At 38.0% G+C, this 19,646-nt stretch overlaps 1 protein-coding gene across 1 annotated transcript in view; it reads right to left on the reverse strand.

Annotated features, from left to right (window-relative positions):
• LOC127198743 (kinesin-like protein KIF27) overlaps positions 1-19,059 on the reverse strand; it is a 42,504-nt gene extending 23,445 nt beyond the window's left edge. Inside the window, 3 exon segments of the mRNA XM_051156787.1 lie at positions 7,739-7,894; positions 9,577-9,690; positions 19,009-19,059. Coding sequence (XP_051012744.1) covers positions 7,739-7,894; positions 9,577-9,690; positions 19,009-19,059 — 321 coding nt within the window.
• Positions 19,060-19,646: the final 587 nt, after the last annotated feature.

Raw genomic sequence — 19,646 nt, forward strand, 5'->3', positions numbered from 1 at the left:
GCTCTGAGTTAGCGCCAGTGGTGGAACAAGTGCTCCGCCCGGACTGTGTCCCCGCAGGGGAGCTGCCGCTGAGCTGAGGTGGTGCCTAGGATGGAACCGAGCACGTCACCAAGCCTGCGCCACAGCAGGAGAACTGTGGCTGCTCTGAGTTAGCGCCAGTGGTGGGACAAGTGCTCCGCCCAGACTGTGTCCCCGCAGGGGAGCTGCCGCTGAGCTGAGGTGGTGCCTAGGATGGAACCGAGCACGTCACCAAGCCTGCGCCACAGCAGGAGAACTGCGGCTGCTCTGAGTTAGCGCCTGTGGTGAAACCAAGTGCTCCGCCCAGACTGTGTCACCGCAGGGGAGCTGCCGCTGAGCTGAGGTAGTGCCTAGTGTGGAGCAGCGTGCTCAACTACGCCTGCGCCACAGCAGGGGAGCTATGGCCACGCTGAGTTAGTGCCTCAGGCAGAATTGTTTGCTGGGCCGGGCCAATACCCGGGACTCTGGGGCCGAACTGTCCGCCGAGTCCAATCTGGGTCCAAAGGCTCCACGCGACCCAAATCCTGCCCCGAGTCCCCTCTCCCGCAGCAATTCCCACCAGCCACCACACCAATCGCCTCCACCGGAAGGCTATGAGCTGCAAACCTCAGCCGCCGCTGCTGGTGCCGCTGGTGCTGCCGCCTCTGCCGCTGCCGCTCCGATCAGAGAAAAACCACGCTCCTCCCGTGTGCAGGGGCACGCAGGTCCTCCGCACCCTGGTCCCTCCGAACCGTGGAGCACTCCCGCTGCCGTGATGTTCGGACCTCGGTGTTCCTGGCTCAGAAATCTGTGCAATTCCCTGAATTGTTCACTGGAGCCTCCAAACGCGGTCCACACTGCTCGCCGCCATCTTGGATCCCCGACCTTTTATGTGCTCAATTGTCTCCTGTTTTCTCTTTTTAGATTTCCTATTACTTGAGTGATGGACTTCTTAGATTTATCTGAGCTTTTCCTCTTTTTTTTCTAGTGATTTTTCTTTTAACTTAGTCTCAAATATTTGAACATTTTTATTTTCCTCTCTTTTTCTTTCCTTCCTTCCTCTTCCCTCCTCTCTCTTTTTTTTTTTTTTTTTTTTTTTTTAAGACAGGGTTTCTTTGTGTAGCCCTGGCTGTCCTGGACTCACTTTGTTAGACCAGGCTGGCCTGTAACTCAGAGATCTGCCTGCCTCTGTCTTCCTGAGGTCTGGGATTACAGAAGTGTGCCACCAGCACCTGGCCTGTGTCCTCTTTAGATTTCTAAGTATGCTTTCATGTCTATAACAAACTTTACTTCCTGTTTTATGGCTACAATATTTTTTTCCAGATTGACATTTGTATTTATTTTTTTGTCTTTTTTTATTGATTTATTCTTATTATATCTCAATGGTTATCCCATCCCTTGTATCCTCCCATTCCTCCCTCCCTCCCATTTTCCCCTTACTCCCCTCCCCTATGATTGTGACTGAGGGGGACTTCCTCCCGCTTTATATGCTCATAGGGTATCAAGGCTACAATATTTTTTTCTTTGCCACACTGACAATTTTAAAGTCTTTTCTGAAGTTTTGTTTCAACATCTTGTTCTAGTCCTAGTATTTCCCAGTTCCTTTCCCCTTCAATTGTAGTGTTTGTTTTAGCATTGGTGGCTTTGGTTTTTGTTTTGTTTTGAAAAAGGGTCTCATTATGTGGCCTTGGCTGGTCTAGAACTCACTCTGTAGACCAGGTTGGCCTCAAACTCATAGAGCTCTGCCTGCCTCTGTCTCCCCAGTACTGGGATTAAAAGGTGTGTGCCACCACACCAGCCAATGTTGGTATCATTTAAGAGTTGTATTTGGCTGAGAGATGGCTAGTGGAGTAAGCACTAGTCATGCAAGCCTGAGGACCTGCCTGTGGACTCTCAGAACCCTTGTAAAACTGGATGTAGTAGCTTTTCTCTAATCTCAGTGCAGCACAGGGTGTTGGGAGATGGAGACAGGGAAAATGCAAGACACAAAGAAGGAGAGCAAGTCTGATTGATCAAACTCTCAAACTTTATTAGTCAGGCAGCAGCTTTTATAAGTCAGAAGGCAGGGAAGCATATTGCTATAGCAACCCAGCTGCAGGCTTTTCTCAAATCATAGGGAATCCCAGGCAGGGTCTTGGTCTGTCTAACCGCTGACTCACAACAGGGTCAGCTAGTTTCTGGTGAAAGGCAAGCTTTGGGAAAGACAGAGACTTAAAGGCGCAGACTCTGACAAGATGGCTGAGCATTGGCCATATGGCCTATTGTCCCCAACACAACAGGGCCCTCAGAACTACAAATGCATGCCCTGGTCCCACCTCCACCCCTTACACACACACACACACACACACACACACACACACACACAAAATAACACTGAATGAATGAATGAATGAAGCATGTAACAGCTGAGAGGACAGCTGGAATGATGACAGTAATGCTAGCACTTCCGGGACTCAAGAGGGTAGGCAGGAGCACCTCCAAGTTCCATGCCAGCCCAGGCATCAAGAAAGACCATGTCTTGAAACAAACAAGCAAGCAAACACAAAAGTTGGTAAGATGTGATGACAGGATCACGTGAATCCTAAAAATAAGCGTTTTCCCTTTCGCAGGGCACACTTCAGAAATGTGCTGATCTGCTGGCAGGAAGGACAACTGCAGCTGACAGCATCAGCAGGTAGGTATTGAAGCATTAGATGGATGCCTCGGAATTTACATGTGGACTGCCACACACACTCCTTACTTGGAGTGTTCTGACGGATTCCTGCCACCCCATGAAGATAAAGCATCCTGTGAGGAAAGAGTTTGCCAGTTAAGCTCTTTTCACCCTGTGCCTTACTCCTGCTCTCCTCTTAATCTTTGATGATTTAAGTGACATGTAGCTCACTAAAGCTGTTATTCACTTAAAGGTGTGTTCAGGGAAAGGGGCTAACAGTTCTTCAAGTCTTGCCCTTTTGCGGTACTTTCCACTGTCAGTCACCGCCACTCACCTATGTGTTCTTCACCTCAAAGACAGTTTTGGGTATCAATTAGCCTCTGCTATGTCATTTCCCGGCTCTTCACTTCTTCTCAATGAGATGCAATTCATGTATGATGCTACAGGTCTTAGTGTCTCCAGAACTATGCAATTTTAGAATCTTTTCATCACCTTCCAAAACCTCAGAAAGTCACTCCATTTTTCATGACCTCACTCCCCTTTCACAAGCCTAGTCAAACACTGTTCTACTTCCTCTGGTGCTGCCTATGCTGGGATGGGATTACGCGTACATATTGTGACTAGCTTATTTCACTTAGCTTTTTGTCCCCAAGAAGGGTTTCTCTGTGTAGCCTTGGCTGTACTAGACTCACTTTGTAGACCAGGATGGCCTTGAACTCACAGAGATTCACCACGTCTGCTTCCCAAGTGCTAGGATTAAAGGCATGCACCACCACTGCCTGGCTATTATTGGTTCAGCTCGTTTGCTCTTTATGATTTGTTTGTTTGCTTTTGAGACAGGGTTTCTCTGTGTAATTGCCCTGGATGTACTGAAACTGTAGACTAGGCTGACCTTGAACTCACAAAGATCTGCCTGTCTCTTATGAATAAGGCTGCTATGAACATGGTTGAGCAAATTTTCTTGTTGTGTGCTGGAGCATCTTCTGGGTATATTCCAAGGGGTGGAATAGCTGGGTTTTGAGGAAGTCCTATTCCCATTTTTCTGAGATAGCACCAGATAGATTTCCAAAGTGGCTGTACTAGTTTGCATTCCCACCAGCAATGAAGGAGTGTTCCTCTCTCCCCACATCCTCGCCAGCATGTGGTGTCACTTGAATTTTTTATCTTAGCCATCCTGATGGGTGTAAGATGGAATCTCAGAGTTGTTTTGATTTGCATTTCCCTGATGACTAAGGAGGTTGAGCATTTCTTTAAGTGTTTCTCAGCCATTTGATATTCCTCTGTTGAGAATTCTTTGTTTAGTTCCAAGCCCCATTTCTCAATTGGGTTATTTGGTTTGGTGGTGTTGAGCTTCTTGAGTTCTTTATATATTTTGGATATTAGACCTTTGTCAGATGTAGGGTTGGTGAAGATCTTTTCCCAGTCTGTAGGCTGTCGCTTTGTTCTCTTGACAGTGTCTCCAGCCTTACAGAAGCTTCTCAGCCTCATGAGGTCCCATTTATTAATTGTTGACATTAAAGCCTGGGCTGTTGGAGTTCTGTTCAGGAAGTTGTCTCCTGTACCAATTGTTCCAGGTTCTTCCCCACTTTTTCTTGATGGGATAACCATTGAAATGTAAGAAGAATAAATTAATAATAAAAAATTTAAAAAAAAAAGATCTGCCTTGTCTCTGCCTTTTGAGTTCTGGGATTAAGGAATGTGCCACCCCTGACCAGCTGATTCTTTGCTCTTATTTATTCTGTGTTTGGCTTAGACAATATTGTGCTATATAATCTTCCTGCTTCAACCTCCTAAGTGCTACAGCAGCAGGCAGATTTTCAAATATCTTCCTATATTCCGTACGCTATCTTTTTACTGTCTTGATTGTGTCTTTTTCTTCTTCTTCTTGAGACAGGGTTTGTCTGTGTAGCTCTGACTGTCCTAGACTCACTTTGTAGACCAGGCTGGCCTCGAACTCACAGAGATCCAACTGCCTCTGACACCTGAGTGCTGGGATTACAGACATGCGCCACGGAGCCTGGCTTGATTGTGTCTTTTAAATCTCAAATGTTTTTAGTATTTTTACTATTAAGTCCTATTTATTGATTTTTTTTTCTTTCCTTGTTTTGTGTTAGGTGTCATATCCAAGAAATTGCTACTTAAAATGTCACAAAGAAGGCTAGAGGGCTGAGTGGAGTCAGCAGTTAAGAGCATATGCTGCTCTCACAGAGGACTCAGGTTTGGCTCCCAGCACCACATCAGGTGGCTCACAAACATCTGCAACTCCAACTCCAGGGGATCCAACATTGTGTTCTGGCATCTGTAGGCACATATGTGCACACATACATGCACACACATACACAAAAATAAAATAAATCTTTATAAGTTACATTATAAAATTGTTGCAGTTAGGCCTATGTGCTTTTCTGACCGTTTTATAATTTTAGCTCTTCCTTGGAGGTCTGTGATATACTTTGATTTTTTGTTTCTTTTGTGGCAGGGTATCACTGTGTAGCCCAGGTTAGCCTTGTACATTATATATAGGCAATCTCAGGAACACTAGATCTATATGCACTGCACCATGCCTGGCTCGAGGTAACTGTACACAATGGATTTTTCTTTTCTGTCATTTTAGAGATATATTCAATCTACTACAGTCCTAATCTGAAATGAATATAATCAGCAACTTGTAAATATTCCTCAAACAACATAATACATGAAATCTGTTAATGCCTTTTTGTTCTGAGAAGAATCAAGTGGGATAATAGTCTGTACTCTGTTAAATTGTCCAAAGATCTACTGAAAGTCAGCCCTCTACACAAGGGTTTGTAAAAAAAATTTTTTTTCAATTAAAAAATTTAAAATGTTTAATAAGACGATGTGCTGCTCCTGCAGAGGACCTAAGTTTCCTTCTAAACATCCACATCAAAGTGGCTTACATTCATCTATAACTGCAGCTCCAGAGGATCGAACACACTCTTCTTCAGGACACTCTGTGAACATACCCTCACACAGATGCACCTCATTTTAAAAGCAAAATCTTTTTTTAAATTGTGACTCTCTGGGACTGGAGAGATGGCTCAGAGGTTAAGAGCACTGTCTGTTCTTCCAAAGGTCCTGAGTTCAATTCCCAGCAACCACATGGTGGCTCACAGCTATCTACAGTGACATCTGGTGCCCTCTTCTGGGGTGCAGGCACACATGCAGGCAGAACACTGTATAAATAATAAATAAATAAATACTTTAAAATGTAACTCTCTAAAAGAAAAAAACAGCTTTTTTTATGCCTTTTCTTTTTTCATCTCATAAGTAAATTAACTTTCAAAAACTATTTTCCTCTGCATTCTTTCATATTCCTCTTCTCTCTTTATTTTGTGACATATAGTACACTGCAAAATCCCAGGTAGTCTCTTTTACTGTTCTCTTGTACATCTGATTAGTTCATATTTTGCTGTCATTTTCCATGTTTTGAGGGAGAGCTTCTACAACTTGACCCTGACAGTCAGTGTAAGCAAGTTACCTGGCCATGACACTAGGAATCATGTTCAGAGGAGCCACCCAAACCCTGTGTTCAGTGACCAGCTGGACTGGGAAATGGGCTGACACAGCAGAGTCAACCAGGTCCCGATGCAGCAAAGCTAGAGCACACCCCACCCACCGTGAGCTCAGACTTTCTGGTCCAGATGCCTGCTGGCATGAGGGTCGCAACCCAGGGGTGTGTGCTCACTCTGGCCCGAGCCAGCTCTAAGTAAAAGTACATCTTCATGTCTGAGAAAGTCAGCTTCATCTTCAGATGCTATTAGTGAAAATACATGCAGCTAAATCAAGGATAGTTCCTGTTGCCCTTACTTCTACAACTGCTCCTTTTTAAAAACCTGAAACGGAGGCAAACCTGTTCATAAGACTACTTCACTAACTGGCTCATAAGGTGCAACTCCTGAAAAAATTATTTATGACATTTCTGAAGTCCTTATAATTAAAACAACCTTCATTCTACAAAACCTTTTCGCTTTATATGAATCTTGTAACCTCGCCCTAATTTGGGGTGGTTAGTGACATATAGATAACATTTCTCCAAATCTCAGTGCCCACTATAAAATACCATGTAGTACAATTTATCTGAAATACTTAAGTTACCAATGGAGGCTGGCCAAGGAGGGAGTTGAAGAGGAATTCCTGGTTAAGGTTATAGATTTTTTATTTGGGGAAATAAAGTTTGGATATATATAGCTGTGAAAGTTATAGAATATTGTAGGTATTAATGCCACTGAATTGTAAACTCAAAAAAATGGTATTAAAAGTAAATTTTAGGCTGACCATGACCATAGGCACATTCCTATAATCCTAGCACCAGACACTGAGGCAGAAGTTCACGGCCAGACCAAGCTATATAGGTGACATTAGTAATGAACAAAACCAAAAAGGCAAATTCTATATTCTATGTATTTTACCACAAAATGAAAGTTAATGATAAGTCATATTTGAAAGAATATTAACATGTTAATTCAGAGCAGCAATGCTTTGATGGCAGTCATTTGAAAAAGTAGGAGAACATACCAAGAATAATAATTTTCCTTTGGCTTCTGTTTACAGTGTGTGTGTGTGTGTGTGTGTGTGTGTGTACACATGTGGACATGGTTTTTATGCTAACAGTAAGCATCAGGTGTCTTCCCCAGTGGCTCTTTCACATTAGTTTTGAGGCAGGCCTCTCACTGAACCAGGGGCTCAGTGATTTGGCTACACCAGCTGGCCTCAGTCCACCCCCTCAGCACAGAAATTACAAGTGTGTGTGCCCGTACCCCACCTTTATGTAGGTTCTTGAGATACAAACTCAGGCCCTTGCCCTTGTATGGAAAAGCAAATTACTAAGTTTGTGACCTACCTTTTAGCTTTCTATATTTTTATGGATGTTTCTGGATGTTTTCCCTGAATGTATATCTGTGTTCCATGTGCATGCCTGGTGCCCAAGGAGGCCAGAAGAGGATCCTCCAGGACAGGAATTGTATGTAAGTGGTTGTAAGCCACCCTGTGTGCTGGGAACCACTTAGCCATCTATATAGCTCTCTCAGAGAGGAAATATCCTAGAGGCAGAAGAACGTGACAGGATACCTGACTAGACCGAAGCTTCTTATTTTCCAGGTGGCTCTTCTCCCGCAGCAGGGCTTCCAGTCTCTTCAGGTCTTCCTCCAGCACCTCTAGCTCCTGGCACTGGTTCAGAACTTTCTCTACCTCTTCGTCTAACCATTTCTTTTGTTCACCCAATTTCTAGATAAAAAGAAACACTATGGCTTGTTTCTCCTCCTACCACAAAATAAATCACATCATTGTAAGTGGCTGAAATCCTTAAAACAAACATTTGAACGATAAGAGCAACTCATGCTCCCGTGTGACTCAGTGGCTCTGGTTGACGAGCTGCTATGTTGTTTATACGGTATTAAAATGTGTTACCCCACTGCCTTACTCTCAAGTATTTGTGTCTGACACTGGCACCTCAATTTTCTTTACATCTACTGCACTCAGGCTGGCTGTCTTCACCTGTGTAGAGGCCATGCCTCCACCATACTGCCATGGTGTGCCTTACTCGCACCTGAGCCACTTGGCAGACTAAGAGCGGCACTGCCCAGCTCCTGTGACTAGCCACGGATGTACTGCCTGGCCTGCAGATGGCATCTGATACAGGGTCATATGAGTAAGCAAATACATGCCCTATTCAGTCAACCACTGGAATAAATACTCCACACACAAAAAAGCTACACTGTACATTGTCAACTTCAAATACTACAAAATAAAATGCTAGGGTGGACGGATGTACAAGTATATGTTAGTAGTCTGTTAAGCACTAGAAGGAAGTATGAATATAAAAATATGACTAAGTAATTCTATCATAAGCACATTAATAAGTCATTAAAGCCACTAAAACAATAAATAAATAGAAAAGCCAACATAGTTCCGTTTCCCAGCCCACCATGGGCCCTAAAAGAACCCCCCAGAAGTGTGTCTGAAGACAAGGAGGAGCCGGGCTTGGTGTCCCAGCACTCCAGAGGTGGAAGCACTGAGGACCAGATGTTCAGGAAGTTTCAGAGTAGTCTGAGCTCACCTGAGAGCCTCTCACAGAACAACAGAGAGACATTGTAGTAAATACCTTGATAAAAGAGCAACACAGGTGCAAAGCCAGTGAGTCTTACACAGCCCTATTAAGTGCCGTCCTATGAGCAGCATGGAAACAGTAGCTCGGAGGTACAGGAGCGGGAAACTTAAGCATCCCAATATGTCAGTTTGGCCTTAGACCAAGGAAGAGGCCTTGTGAAGTTCATGATTAAGCTAATATTTACAGCATTTCTCAGCTGCAAGTGGGGCTCCCAGTAGAAATAAAGACAACTGAAGTTGTTTAAGATATTTCTGAGTGCAAATGGTGTGCAGGGATCACTCATATTCTAAATGCCACCATTAAAATTTAAATAATATTTTTCAAACTTAAATAGTTGTATTTATATTCTGAATGTTATTACAATTTTAAGTACACGTTTTCTCAAATATTTTTAATTTCTTTGGCCTTTAAAATTAGTTTATTTGTCATGGTTTTATTTCTTAAATATGACACTAAATACTCTTTAATGTTATAGTCCATACACAGTTTAGTTCTGCTTGAATGTAGAGCTCTGGATTTTAGAAATATACCTGTCTCCATGAAAATAAATCTATTTGTAATGGGAATAAATATAATCTAGTGAACATGGATTTCATACAATATTCAAATAAATCATTCCTGCCAACATAAGATAACACATTTCTAGATGAGATATAAATTAATAAAATTTTTGAAATAAATATAGGACATTTTATAAACAAAAAATTAATATTTTATTCAGAATCAGCTATTTTTAACCTATATTTAGACACTCATCAAAATTAAACAGAATTAGAAACATTGAACAGAGCTGACCAACCTGGAGTCGGTCCACACTTCTAAAAGGACCTTTTCTTCTGTTTGAGTTAAACCCATCGATGTCCTCAGCCTTCAGGTTCAGACCTTCTCCTTGTCCTGTTTTTAACTGCAGCTCCTGCAGAGACATTTAAAATGCCTTTATTCTTAACCATTTTCTCCAAATTTTGGGGCCCATTCCAAGGTATTATTGGCCCCAATTCAACCTAAAGAAACCTTAAGAGAACAATGCCCATTCCCTCTAAAGGGGGGGCGTCGTATAGGTTTCTGTTTGCTTTCTTGGTCTACAAATGCTTATTCTCATCAGGACATGGCCAGAAGTCATTATTGGTTTTATACAGAGAAAAAACTAGGTGAAACGCAGGGATATCTCTCTTTTCCTTTATCTTGCATAAGTAGGAAAGGAGATAGGAGCTGAAAAGAAACAAAGGGAGATATAGGAACATAGAGGGAGGATAGAATAAAAGCTAGATGATTGAACCTATTCCTTAACTCAAGGCCTTAACTGTCACCCATAATGAAGGTTCTGTCTAAGTCATTGCTATAGAATTTAGTATATTAATATAAAACATGGGCATATCAAATAATTGACAGATTTTAGCCCAAGAATATATATCCTAAGTCTAACAGATAGATATGATTCTATCTATATATGAGGTAAAACAGTTGAATAAGGTCTTCAAAGGCCTCAAAGACACACAGAATATGGCATTTAAAAGTTGTTTTCATAATCCTAAATTTCTCTGACAACAAGACAAGTTAACTTCCTACAACACCCAGTCAACCTCAAAGAAGATGATGAGGATCAGAGAGCCTCCTTATAGAGATGGCTTCAAATGTGGCAAACCAGCCACTGGGCAAAATGTCCTCATTCCTGCCACAAATACAATCTGTCTAAAAATGGGCTGCTTAGATCTAGGCAGAGTCCATGGCCAGACTCTGCCAAGACAGGGTAAGCAGGTCCTCAATAGTTCCTGCCCTGCGAATAAGTCTGGGACAGATATTGGGCCAGAAAGCTGAAGATGAGGCTCCAATGTTATAGAGAGTGCTGGGTGACTGTTCAGGCACTAAACCAAGTCAATTTGTACATTTTTGAAGCTGTTAACCGCACTGCTGGTTCACTCAGGAATTCAAGTCTTATTCCTTCTCAAGTCTCTGAGGAGCACTGAAGGCCTGATTGTATAGTTGTACACTCAAGTTTAGTTGGTTAGGGGATAAGATCATTTAGATCAAGATAAAGAAGTTAAATTATTAGAGTTGAGATAGGATAGATATTGAATTTCATTCAGAAATTTAGACCCAATAAGATAGGAAAGACGTTTACTTCAAGCTGGACAAATGCAAATAGTCAAACCACTATAAATGTAAAATTTGTAGAAATCATCATTCCCATGATTGTCACAAGGTTCTCTCTGCTGTATGTAGTTTGTTTTATACATGTATAATAAATTAAATGTACTAAAAATAATTGAATGAAAAAAATAAAAATGAAATTTGAACCTCATCCTCTATTATATAGCAGAGAACGTAGGACTAAAGTCTCATCTCTGTCCTTCAAAGTTCTATGTGTTTCTTTATGCACTTCCCACTTATGCAAACACCACACATCCTGCTAAACTTCCTGAATGAAAATGTCATCACCCAAATGTAACGTCAGGCTAAATCCTGGACTGACTGCCAATTTTAGAAAAGCAATAAAGCCTGCAGAACGAACCACGCTTGACCTCGACTACATTTTCTCCAATAAGGGATATACATGAAGCACATTCTATTTTACACCCACTGATCACCTAAGTTTTCTACTTGTTTTTAATGTAGATGGTAGACATGTACAGGATCACCCAGTAAATATCAATTCCATTTCTGTTTCTACACAAAATAATTTCTGAGTTGGAATGTATATTTTATCTAGCTAATATCTATATAATAACAAAAGTATGGTGTTCGCCTTTTTTGCCTAGTTCATTTCATGTATTATAATTTTCCACATTGCATGACTTACAACAAATTTTCTGATTTTTGTTAGTCAGCCCTCTCTTAAACCTATACCATGCTTTTATTTGAAGTCCATTTTCTTTGTGCATCTAGGCTAAGTTTTAGCAATTGTGAAATGAATATTAACTAACATTAATATATCTATTATCAAAATTCATGTTCTTTGGTTATACTCATCATAGTGGTCAATACCTTGTGCTATTTTATTTATATTGCTTTGTGTAACCTCCACACACTCATTCAAAACTGTCTGTTCCTGACTACATGCCTACTAGCAGTGAATAAACTTCTCCATGGACTCTGTTATCCTAACACTTTGCATCATCTTTATTCTTAACAATTACATTCGTACTTAGATAACACTTATTGCTAAATTTTTAATCTGCATTTCTCTGATTGTTACGTATATTAATCCCTCTTTTGGGAGCATCTTCTGTTAAATTTCATAGCACATTTTAAATTTTGATTCATTGTTAGCATTTAGTCAATTCACATAATGAAATGCAATTGTATTTTCCTCAAAAGTTCTCCCTCTAATTCCCCCCACATCGGGTCATATTTAGTCACATTTTTGTGTTTCTGGTGCCTAAACTTCTAGTTATTTATAAACAATAAAAACTAATCAGTTGTATGACTGTGCCTGAAAAATAATTTCTTGCATTAGTTGGTCTGCCTCTCCAACTGTATTTAGAATTTTCTTCAAGCAAACAAAGTTTTGGTTAAAGAGCTCCCATTTATCAATTCTTCAAGCTGTCCTCCATTATTTTGTTGTCATATTCAGAACTTCTTTAACTGTGCTTAGCAGGTCAGGAGTAGTATGTGAAATGTTTTCTCTTCTATTAGTTAAAGAGTATCTCTTAAATGGAGATTAAAAGTGCCTCAGTACACTACATATTTGGTGACCAACAAATGTCCACAACAATCTGTCCCATGTGAATTTCTTATATTGTAATCAAATATTTTATGCCCAGAAGTTCAACATTATTTCATATTTTAGGATTGCAGCATTTAGGAAATGGGAATTTGATTTTTTATAAAGCTATCTCTGATAATTATATCACCCAAGAATATCTTCTAAACATTTATGATTAGAAATGAAAAGTACAATATTTGACAGAATTTTAAATGCATATTTTTCATCAGATTTCAGTGGAATTTCACATCCTCTACTTATCAGCTGATGATTTAAAATTAATAGGAGAGAATGTTGAAGAATGGATAAAGAAACTGTGGTACATTTGCACTATGGAATACTACTCAGCCATTAAAAACAAGGAAATCCTGAAATTTGTGGACAAATAGATGGGACTAGAAATGATCATACTGAGTGAGTTAACCCAGAAGCAGAAAGATTCACAGGGTATATACTCACTTATAACTGGGCACAAGCCCAAAAGGCATGTCCCATGAAATTCTTCTCTTACCAAGAGATTGAGATAGATGTGAGGGCATTCCCCTGGGACTCTAGGAAAGAGAAATAGAGAAGAATAGGAAATAGAAGGATCCAGAGGGTCCTAGAAACCTACAAGAGGAACATCATGACGGGTGTATCAGGGCCCAGGGGATCTGCTCAAACTATTATACTAACCAAGGACAATACAAGTAGTAAACATAAAACCCTACTCTGATCTAGCCAATGGACAGACATTCTCCACAGTTAGATGGAGTGTGGGGATTGACTTTGATATGAACTCAGGTGCCCCATATTTGACCACCTCCCCTTGGTGGGGAGGCCTGGTGGCACTCAATGAAAGAATAAGCAGGCTACCAAGATGAGACTTGATAGCCTATGACCATATGGTGGGGCAGGAGTTCCCCCTCAGTCATGGACCTAGTGGAGGAGAATAGGGTAAAAGAGGGAGGGAGGGAGTGTGGGAGGGAGGAATGGGAGGATACAAGTGATGGGATAACAACTGAGCTGTGCTCTGAATAAATTAATAAAATAAAAGAATGGAAAAAACAGGAGAGAATGGACCACTAAGAATTTATTTACGCCACATTCTACTTTATCGTAATTAGGAGGAAATGTGCATCACTTTTTATATCAGGTAAGCTAAGATTTTCAGCAAAAGAAACAAAATCCTGAATTTGAGTTAGTAGTGCATCGGCAAAATTATTTTCACATTGTATGAAAATAAGTTACTCATCTTATCTTGACCCATCGTGTTTCAGTGCCATGTCAAGAAGGGAATGCAGTAAATTACAATAAAATTTTCTCACTACGTGCACTAGAAAATGGTAAGTCACAGAGTTTACTGTTCATAAAGACTTGGTTACAGTTCTTTCATTAAACTTTCAGCTTCCGTGCATTTCCCATAACACAAGTGAATCTTCTCTGGATGAAATTACTGAGTTACTTCATTTTAACATCAAACTTTCAGGTTCTGCAATGTGGACTCAATTGCGGTTAAGTGAGGGAGCATGCACATGTACTGTAATATTAGTTCATCCATCTGAGAAGCTCTGGATTTACAATGACACATTGCCACATCTACAAAGTCTTTCTAGTTTAATATGTGTCATGCCTTATAAAAATTACATAAACACTTAAAAGCGAGATATTTTGGGTCATGTTTATACTCACAGCACTCATGCAGGAAAAGTCAGTTTCCCAATATTTGTGCATATCATATGAAACTGAGCCATGTGCACAGAAATTGACATGATGAAAGATGTCCATTTCTCCTGGATGTCCACTGAAATGGAATATAATAGAAAAAGTAACTGTACTGGTGAATATTACCTCTGAAATTGTGATATGGAAACATGCATGTAATTAACATGTTGAGGCACAATATACAGATATTCCTACTGGTCAGGTGGATGTTTCTGTTGGAGTGTTTTATTTGCGCTAATTAATAGTATAAGTGTAAATATGTTTCAGTTGAAACTTTCATTTTACATTTAGAAGTTAATGAATAGTTATTCTTAATATTATAATAAAATTACATCATGTCCCTGTCTCTTTCTTCCTACAAACCAGACAACACATCCATAATAGGTTCTCTATCAAAAACAGGCCTAGTGGGTTTATTTTACTTGTTTGTTTGTTTGTTTGTTTTGGAGACAGGGTATGGTTTTTTGTTTGTTTGTTTGTGTTTTTTTATTTGTTTGTTTTTTTTTTTTTTTTTTTTTTTGGTTTTTCTAGACAAGGTTTCTCTGTGTAGCTTTGATTGTCCTAGACTCACTCTGTAGGCCAGGCTGGCCTCACACTCACAGCGATCCACCTGCCTCTGCCTCCCAAGTGCTGGGATTAAAGGCGTGCGCCACCACGCCCAGCTGAGACAGGGTATGTTTGTAGATTAAAAAGTCTGTGCCCACATCAGATTGTAACACTATGTATCATAATTGATTTTTCTATCTAAATAGTCAAAGGTGATTTTTAGGAACTGGTAGATTGTAGAATAGTAAAAGAGTTACACACTTAGGATTAAAAACCTGAGATATTGTGATAGTTACATCTCACAAACAGAGCTTCAATCCTCACCATGATGTGTGAAACAGCCTTTCCCAACCCCTCTGTACATATGTACCAATACATAACTCCAATTGTCTGTCTTATCTAGGTATCAGTGTCTGACAAGTCTACATTGCTGATGCGTGGCATAACCAGGTGTCCTAAGTGTAAATATACTACGGATATATCTCAAGAAGCATTAGACTACAAATACTCTTAGCTCATATATGTATATAAACTTGTAATCTGGTCACAGGAAAACTATACGACAAGTGTGCATGAGCATCTTAGTAGATCTGTTCTTAATTGTATATAAAACACAGTGTAAATTATGTTTGTTTAAGACAAAGGATGTAATGTGCAACATTGACTGGTGAAGCAGAATGATTGTTACTTTTTGTTTAGACAAAAGTATTAATGCCAATTGTATGCAGTTTTGGCTCAAAGGGTTTTTACCTTCACTGTTACAATGTAATACAGTGTATTAAATTAATATTAATTACTTTAGTCTTAGCTTCGACAAAATATTTCAATGTAGTAAACTAATTCTGAAGAGGTTTATTTTTGTATCATTGTTTCAGGGGATCCTAATGCATTATGGATCAGAAGCCAGGATAGAAATTCTGATATTACAGGATTGTGGATAGTTGATACTACATTATCTACTCTCCATGAATGCTGGTTTAGCACACAGGAAAATGGAACTAAGCGGATGTAAAATATTAAATCTGCTAATGATCCTTTTATATAATTTTTGGACCTCATCTGAAACTCCCACAAACACAACAAGCCATGAACCATGTGGTAAAGTTTACTCATTCTCTTTATATTAAACGGATAAGTTGTTTCTAGAACACTTTTAAAAATCTGCTTTAAATTGAAATATGGCATTTTTATAAAGTATATAAAAATAATTGAGACTTTCTAGTCCAGGATAACGATGATAATATATCATTGCTTTCCCTGATGATACTATACAAATACTTGGGGACATGTGAGTCTAAAAATTTATTAAGTGGTTTATGAAAAGTATACAAACAATGACTCTCTTAAAGCACTTGTAATTTGATGAGAGTAAGAAAATAAGTAAATATTTTATTGGATTGTTACATAATTTCCATATTATACCTTGTTAAAATATTTTTTAAGTAGGCATATATAAAAATTTGAAATAACACATGCTATGTATCAATATTTTAGGGGAAATCTAAAAATTGCATATACTTGCATTTTAGCATAATGAATTTAATCTAACTATATACTGTCATTTGTGTTTTTTGATTTTTACTTATGATATATAATACAAATTTAAAATATAATTGTGTCACATACATATATACATGTACATATGCATAGTTATGATTCATACATCATAACACCAATTACCTCTTGTTAACAAATTTCCAAAAAACTAAATATTAAGATTTAATGTCTTAAATCGTATTTAATGCTCACAAGTCTATTATTTGCAGGACCGTAATGACTGTCATTGACATTTCAAAAACTGTCAAATATTTAAAATTATTTTATTTTATTTTTGCTTGAGAAATACTTAGTTTACACATACATAAAAATGTATCACCAAATCAAAGTAAATGACAGAATCTGTTATGTTATCTAATCCAGAACAAATATTTCTTCTCAGACTCAGCTGTCTTTATATTTGTATAAAATTTTGTATCAAGTACTACCTTCTTCATAACCTTAACATTGCTGAAGTAAATGGAAACATTAAGGATTTTACTGCAGCATTTTGTAAGTATAATATCTAAATTAAGGTGGCTACAAACATAAGTCTTGTGATTTTTTTTTAGAAGAAAATATTTAGCACCTGTTTTAAAGAACCATCATGACTTAACAATAACTTTCTTTTCTGGCATGTACAGAACTATACTCTGGGCTATGAAGAATTCTTAAATGAATTTTATACCTTTTTAAAATCAGAAAGTTACATGAGATTATCAGAAAATATCACATAGATAAGCTATCAGATTTAATCTTCAATATGTTGGGTGTCACCATTACTGGGGAGAAATTTAAAAAAAAATCCTCTTCTGGACCTAAATACAATACCTTATTATGTTATCACATTTATTGGAAAAGTAACTAAACTTAAATCTCTGGTAATGAATATAAAATGTCTATCTGATATAAGTTCATTAATTGTGAAATATGTTGGGGTATTCAATATGCTTATCTAAGTTCTATATCTAATTTAAAAAGCAAAATAAAAACATTATTCTAAGATTATTTTTAAAAGACATAATGTTTATGTATTAAATATTGAACCAGTAATTCATTTTGATGTTTTGCAGTAACACTATAAAAATAATTGTTAATGAGGCCTCTTTTATTTTGACCATCCAAAACTTGAAGGCTACACATTCAGTAATGTACTAGGTTAAAAGAAAATGTGTGTGTGTGTGTGTGTGTGTTTGATTTGTTGATTAGAAAATCAGTGATAAAACCCAGAGGGATTTGTAGGAAGGTGAATGTGATCAAAGCCCATAAACAAAATTCTCAAGAAACTACATTTACAAATCAGTAAATTCATAAATTTTGGGAAACAAAATTTAAGTAATCCATATTTCAAAAATTTGTACCATTCTAATAGTCATCTCTTTTGACTCTTTATATAAAATAGAGCAAAAAAACACAGTCTTAGTAAAAAAATTATGGGACTTCTATGTGGATGTGAACACTCATCATGGAATTCCGATTGAAAACATACAAGATTCCTTCAAAAAATGGTTAATCATTGTGCTTTGCTAGTGTGAAAATATTAATCTGAAATAAGAGAAAATCAGGAAAATTCTTGATTGTCATATCCAGTTCTTAAAAGCAAATTAAAATTGAGTATATAAATTACATTTTTACTTTGTATATCCTATGTTTTACAGACACCTGTCCTAAGTGAAGATACTGATTTGGTGAATTTAAAGTTTGAAAAACTCCTTACCTGTTGTTCCCTTTCCCCATGATTGGCCTGCCTTATATGGCCATAGTGAGAGAGAAAACACTTAGTCTTCCTGAGACTTGATGTGGCAGGAAATTTTTCTCTGAGGAGAAGGGCAAAGGGAGTGAGGGTTCTGGGATGGGAGGGTGGTACTGGAGGAGAGAAGGGAAATATCGTGACCAGGCCGGAAATTGTTTAAATACATTAATTAATGAAAAAAGAAATTCAAGTAGTGTAGATCAAATCAATCATTTAATCCAAATTATTCCATTCAGAAAATTATGATCTAAATATATTTTATGAAAACTTTAAGAGAAACAGCTTTCAATCATTGTTAAAAACAAAAACTATACCTGAAACTATTTTAAAGATATCCTTATATTTTTGGTTGTTAGCTTAGACTTTAATGGCTGAGCCATTTTTCCAGCCCTAAAGATATTCTTATTTGTAAGGTTGCATAGACATTTAAATTTTTTCAGGAATGAAAAAGAAAAAGGGAAACTGTTTTAAGGTAAATAATCATTTCTTTTTCAGGAAAAGAATAGATACAGTAACACAATGAAACATTACCAATGAATAATACATCAGATTCGGGCTTGAACATGCTACACTGATTTGAGATTATAATACATAATTAAAAGAGGATATGAATTTGTCAATCATCCATATATAGTTTTCACATTACATTTTACTGTTTATAAGAAATATGTAATCTCAAACATTTGATAAGTTAGGCTCCTGATTCCTAAACTCCATATAATTATGCAAATATCAAATCCACTCATTTATCTTTAGAAGGAGTTCTTAGCATATTTCAGCTTGAGAATTCATCAAGATGAATCTCATCACTCGATCATGAATTCATATATATTCTCAAAACAATGATATTATTGTTATTTAATACACTTTCATTGATGTCCCAAATTTCACAGGCTACAGGATGGAGAGCACTTGCTGCCTATTTGTCCACGTCATCAGACTACAGATGTGAAGACCATCTAATCGCTCTTCCCTGATAGCTCATTTACCTTTCCTGCATAGATCAGAAACATATCTTTAACAATTTCCTCAAGTTTCATCCCTTGTTCTCCTTTACTTTGTCTGTGATTCAGTGAGTGAATTCAGTCTACTGGCATGAACTTTTGAACTAAAATTATTCATGATGAAGCCTAGTTAATATTAGATAAAATTGCTTCACTATGGGAGTCAGTTTCATGTATGTACGTGAGAATGAGCATGTGATTTTCAGCTTGTGTGTAATATAACTAGTGCTTTGCATATAGTTCAAAGAAAAAGTTTGTATTCGGTTCTTCTTGTCCACCTTGAAAATCAGTTCCAGTAGTTAAAATCAGATTTTCAAGCTTTAGAATCCAAACCCTTTACTCACTGAGCTATCTTGCTGCTCCTTCAGCAAATTTTCAATTCAGAACATTTACTGACTGCCTGAGGCATGCACCGCATTGGCTGTTACTCCATATATATGTGGGAAAATGTGAGAGTCCAGAGTAAGTGAGCTAAAAAACTTAATTTTTAGCTAGGTAATTTACAATGTGTTCAAAATTGATCTGATCAATGAAAGCTTAGTTCTACCACTAATAGGACAAAGACATGATTTGCTCCATGAAAATCAGATGTGTGTTTCATAAACACATGATGAAATAACTTG

Source organism: Acomys russatus, chromosome 14, assembly GCF_903995435.1.
Source record: "Acomys russatus chromosome 14, mAcoRus1.1, whole genome shotgun sequence".
NCBI classification, from domain to species: domain Eukaryota; kingdom Metazoa; phylum Chordata; class Mammalia; order Rodentia; family Muridae; genus Acomys; species Acomys russatus.